The sequence below is a fragment of the Gekko japonicus genome, unplaced genomic scaffold (genome assembly GCF_001447785.1).
Source record: "Gekko japonicus isolate JY-2015 unplaced genomic scaffold, Gekko_japonicus_V1.1 scaffold2609, whole genome shotgun sequence".
NCBI classification, from domain to species: domain Eukaryota; kingdom Metazoa; phylum Chordata; class Lepidosauria; order Squamata; family Gekkonidae; genus Gekko; species Gekko japonicus.
Genome location: NW_015160300.1, coordinates 117,335 through 122,959, shown reverse-complemented (window position 1 = coordinate 122,959; position 5,625 = coordinate 117,335). Strand labels below are relative to the sequence as shown.

The 5,625-nt window shown below is 47.4% G+C and overlaps 1 protein-coding gene across 1 annotated transcript in view; it reads right to left on the bottom strand.

The window, feature by feature from the left end:
- Positions 1–5,625, bottom strand: part of VIL1 (villin 1) — a 57,246-nt gene that overhangs the window by 17,420 nt on the left and 34,201 nt on the right. The window contains exon 11 of the mRNA XM_015416172.1: positions 3,344–3,442. Within this exon, the coding sequence (XP_015271658.1) occupies positions 3,344–3,442 (99 nt within the window). The remainder of the gene's footprint in view (positions 1–3,343; positions 3,443–5,625) is intronic.

Here is a 5,625-nt window from a genome sequence, read left to right as displayed (position 1 = left end):
TTCAATAAATGGCTTTAGTGTGAAGCAACCTCTCTCTCTCTCTCTCTCTCTCTCTCTCTCTCTCTCTCTCTCTCTCTCTCTCTCTCTCTCTCTCTCTCTCTCTCTCTCTCTCTCTGTCTCTCTGTCTCTCTGTCTCTCTGTCTCTCTGTCTCTGTCTGTGTCTCTGTCTGTCTGTCTGTCTGTCTCTGAAGATTCAGTCTCTAGCCAGACCAATCCAGTCCATGGAACTCTGGTGAGGTCTGGGGGTCTCAGGCAGTTTCCTGGGCACCAGAATTCCTCAACAATTTCCCTGAGTGCTTTTCAAGTAGAAGGGTGGGGTATAAATCAATGAGTGACAGAGATTTTAATGCCTCAACACTGGAGTGAAGATGTGTTGATGCTGTAACAGTGGGTACTATGATAAGCTTTGGGGCAGAGAACAGCAATTTAGGCTAAAAAGCAAAACTGTGGTAACACAAAACTCGGTCAGCCTTCTGTTCTGGATTTCTTATTCCTTCAAAAAATTAATGACTGTGCACTTAGTAAAGCCCTGACCAGGGCAGCCCGCCCTTGGAAGCTAAGAAAGGTCAGCCCTGGTTAGTACTTGGATGGAGACCCAGCGTGGTGTAGTGGTTAAGAGTGACAGACTCTAATCTGGAGAACCAGGTTCAATTCCGCACTCCTCCTCTACATGAAGCGGGCTGGGTGACCTTGGGTCAATCACAGCTCTTTCAGAGCTCTCTCAGCCCCCCAAAATTGCTCTAGCTTGCCACCTAGTGGTGCGTAACACTAAAGAGCTAGAATTTAAGGCTGCCAGGCAAGGATCTCCTGGCTATACCACATACAATGCCATAATATAATTATTAATTATTAGTACTTGGATGGGAGACTTCAGGGTTATTACACAGAGGCAGGCAATGGTAAACCACCTCTGTTCGCCTCTTGCCTTGAAACCCCCACAGGGTCTCCATAAGTCAGCTGTGACTTGTGGCACTTCCCACGACCATCATTTTGGCCAAAGATGAATTCTAGGGTATTTATATGTATGCCTTCAAATCTGTAATAGTACAAATACCTTCTTACTCCAGGTAAAAAAGTAGGCTTGAGATTTTAGGTGGTTCACTGTAACTTGACTTTGGAACAGCATACTGCCCTAGCTCTTGTTGCAAATCTACTGCTGGGCAGGACTCAACTATATGAGACACTGAGAGCTCCATGACAGAAGTTATTTCAAAATCAGGTGACTGGAGTACAATTCCAATTGGGACTGTGGCATGAGGGGTGGGGGTGTTTAAACCCCACCCCCACACCATTTTCCTGACCTGAAATGATACACGCAAGTGCCCCTATCGCTACCTTTTCCAGTATCTAGATGTCTGGGAAAGAAATAAGGGTGCCCTTAGGCATAGGGTGAATCAGACCATTCACCCATCAAGGGTGGTATTGTCTACTGAGACTGCCAGTGGCTGTCTAGGATCTCAGGCTGAGGTCATTCACATTACCTACTGCTTGGTCCTTAGACAGCCAGTTTGGTGTAGTGGTTAGGAGCATGGATACTAATCTGGGAGAACAGGGTTTGATTCCCCACTCCTCCACATGCAGCTGCTGGTGTGACCTTGGGTCAATCATAAGTTCTTTCAGAGCTGTTCTCTCACGAGCAGTTCTCTCAGAGTTCTCTCAGCCCCGCCTACCTCACACGGTGTCTGTTTTGGGAAGGGGAAGGGAAAGGAGATTGTAAACTAGTACAAAACTAAAGACAAAGTGTTTTGTTTCTGAGAAAGAAATTGCAACATTGAAAGGGTGATACTCAAAAGGAACTAGAAAACTTGCAAGTCTCATTCCTAACTGTAATGATTTCATGTTTAACTGTGTGTGTGTGTCTTTAAAAGTTTGGTTGCATGGCGGTGAGAGATAGTCTAGAGTGGTTGAAACAGGCAAGTGGTGTGATTGGTGATTGGCAGTAAGGGGGAGGGGTTTTAGAAAATGTGTGTCAGTCAAGAGTTACAGTTTAGACAGTTGATAAAGACAGTTAGGGGGTAGTTAAGTTCTGAGTTCTGTGAGGGAAACAGGAGTTCAGTTAAGCTCTGAGTATGAAAGAAGAGAGAAGCAGTTTTGTGTGCTTATGAGTTAGTTCTGTATATGAAGAAAGGTTGAATGTATATGAAACAAGAAAGTAAAGTCAAAGAGAAAAATAAAAGTCTGAGTGACTGGAGAAACAGTGAACTTACATGACCTTGAGTTAGTGTTACAAAGTTACATGCCAAAATCTCTGACAGTGAGAGAGAAAAGTGTGTGAAAACCCAGTTGGAATTGTTCAGTATTTACCCATTCCTAGATACAAAGTACTATCCTGTTATTTACGAATTATATCAATAAATCTTCTTTATTTAAGTCTGCTAGCTCTGAAAGAAATAATTTCTCAGGAAACACATAGACCCCCATGAAAGCCTAAAACCTCGACCTACCTACCCAGTGCTAAAAATATTATATTATAAAGGTTTGGAAAGCCTTAAATTTCCTGGTGGCACCCATATACCCAGTTGAACAAAACATAAAGAACAATTTTAAAGTAAAACCAGACCTCCCCAGTTAAGGGATCGTCACACTAACTATCCTATATCTGTCTGTCAGGAAATTGACCCAAGCAATTCAAAATTGTAAAACCTGTTCACTGGTGACTTTGGGGGGCGGAGGCTGCTAAACTCATTGGGCAATAATAGCCTTTGACATTTTCACATTAATACCCTGATCCAAATAAATTCACACGAAGGACCTAGAAGCATGATGTCCCTTTTAGAGGCAACAGACTGTAAGGAAGGCAGGGACTGCCCCCAAATCTCCAAAAGGTTCTGTTGTCCTGCAATTGTTCCTTGCCAAGTACAGAAGAAGAAGAAGAGATTGGCTTTATACCCCGCCCTTCACTACCCAAAGGAGTCTCAGAGCGGCTGACAAACTCCTGTCCCTTCCCCTCCCCACAACAGACACCCTGTGAGGTAAAAGAAGAAGACGAAGAGATTGGGTTTATACCCGACCCTTCACTACCCAAAGGTGTCTCAGAGCGGCTTACAAACTCCTTTCCCTTCCCCTCCCCACAACAGGCACCCTGTGAAGTAGGTGGGGCTGAGAGAGCTCTTGACAGAAACTGCTCTTTTCCAAGAACAGCTCTTGTCAGAACTACGGCTTGCCCAAGGACATCCAGCCAGGTGCAACTGGAGGAGTGGGGAATCAAACCCGGTCCTCCCAGATTAGAGTCTGTGCACTTAAAACCACTACACCAAACTGGCTCTCTGAATAGGCCGAGCTTTTCCTCCACCCCAAGGCAAAAGACAGTGCCTCCATGCTCTGCTGCCATGCTCTCACTCACCAGAGCCCGTGTCATGGCTTGCTGCTTCTCTTCCTTGCTAGAGCTCCTGCCCTTCCATACATAGATCCTTACACCACACTGGTCTAAGATGTAGCAATCCTAGGAGAAAGGAAACAGATCCAGAAAAGGTGTTGTTAGAAAGCAGCTATGTGAGGAATAGGGACCCTTTCTCCCTTAGCCGGACCGTTAGACACCCCTCTGCCACTGCTACTCTGTTGTGCTTCTCATTTTAGGGTTACAATGGCAATGGGTTAGGGCTGCCAAGCCGCGGCGGGGGATCTGCATGTCTTCACAGGATCCCTGCCGCGGGGGACACCAATACGCGTTGCACCGCCGTCGCCAGGATGTGACGTTACGCGTCACATCCTGGCGACGGCGGTGCAACGCGTATTGGTGTCCCCCGCGGCAGGGATCCTGTGAAGACGTGTGGATCCCCTGCCGTGGCTTGGCAGCCCTAGTTCCCTTGGATATTGGGAGGGGGGATAGAAATTTTTGTACATAAGGGAGAAAATGGCGTCATGCCTCTTCCAAGATAGGCTGGCGTTCAGATCTTTCTACAATCCTGAAAACAGCCCCAGGTTTGCAGGAAAATGTGAAATCTAAAAAAATACATCAAGCAGTTTAAAAACTACAAAAATGATAAAAGGAGTGCTTGTAGCTTTAAGCAACAGATCCCCTGAGTAACTGTTGCTAGGCAACCACAGAGTTCCAAGGCTGGGTTTCAGTGAGTAAAAGGCAGGGAGAGAGGGCAGGGTCATTTCTAGGCCTATTTTGACCTTTGAGGGAGTACTCATTGGGGCCAGGCCTAGGGTTGCCAGCTCCAGGTTGAGAAATTCCTGGAGATTTTGTGATGGACTTTGAGGAGGGCAGGATTTGGGGAGGGGAGAGGCCTCAGCTAGATATAATGCCATGGAGTCCACCCTTAAAAGCAGTCATTTTCTCCATCGGGACAGATCACTGTCATCTGGTGTTCAGTTGTAATCCTGGGGAATCTCCAGGTACCACCTTGAGGGTGGCAACCCCAGGCCTGGCAACAACCTCTGGGTGACTTGATACCACCCGATTTGCATGACTCAACTGGGCATGGCTGTTTGCTGCTGTTTGCAGCCGCCCAATGAAAGCTAGTGTAATGTAGCAGTCAGAGCATCAGAGTAGGGCCTGGGAGGTAAAGGTTCGAATCCCCGTCTTGCTGTGGAAGCTCACTGGGTGATTTTGGACAAGTCACATATGTTGAGCCTATCCTACTTTCCAGGTTTCTTGGGTGGATAAAAAGGAGAAGAGGGAAATAATGTAAGCTGCTTTGGTCCCTACTGTGGAGAGAGGTGGGGTATAAATAAATAATAAATGCAGCTAAAGACAGGATGCAGATAAGAGGTAGGTTGGTGAATGGCTAAAAAGGAGAAAATAAGGCAAGCGAAGGGGAGAGGTGGGCAGGAGATAAGGGTGTCAACTCTGGGTTAGGAAATTCCTAGAGATTTGGGGTGGAACCTGGGGAGGGTGGGGGTTTGAGGAGAGGAGGGATCTCAGAGGGGTATCACTCTCCAGAGCAGCCATTTCCTTCAGGGGAACAAGGGTTGCAAACCTCCAGGTGAGGGCTGGAGATCCCCCAGAGTTACAGCTGTTCGCCAGATGACAGAGATCAGTTCTCCTGGAGAAAATGGCTTTGTTGGAGGGTGGACTCTGTGGCATTGTACCCTGCTGAGGTTGCTTTCATCCCCAAACCTTGCCCTCCCTAGGCTCCACCCCCCAAATCTCCAGGAATGTCCCAACCTGGAGCTGACAACCCTAACTGGGAGAACTGATCTCTGTAGTTGGGAGTCCTGTTGCAGTTCCAGATCTTCAGGTCCCACCTGGAGTTTGGCAACCCTAGAAGAAGAGAAGGCAGTGGGGGGAAAGGGGAGGGGTTATGGGGGGTTCTGGAACAGGAAAGAGGAAATCGTGAGGGAAGGGGGAAATGGGAATCCTCCCAGAAGTATTTGTGGGTTACTGCTTCTATTACACTATTTGGTGTAACCTGCCATCCCATCGATTTTCTCGTGGATTCAAGCACCAGTATCAGGGGGAAGTTTGTATTCCTCACTGCAGTGCCGGCTGTCTTCAGCTGGCACCTGGGCAGTGTGCGTTGATTCCTAAATGCACATCAGTGGCTATTAGCCACAAGGTATAGATAGGGACTCTGGGGCAAGTGATGCTCTGTCATCTTGGTGCTTGGGGGGGTCAACAGTGGGAGGGCTTCTAATGTCCTGGCCCCACTGGTGGACCTCCTGATGGCACTGGTATTT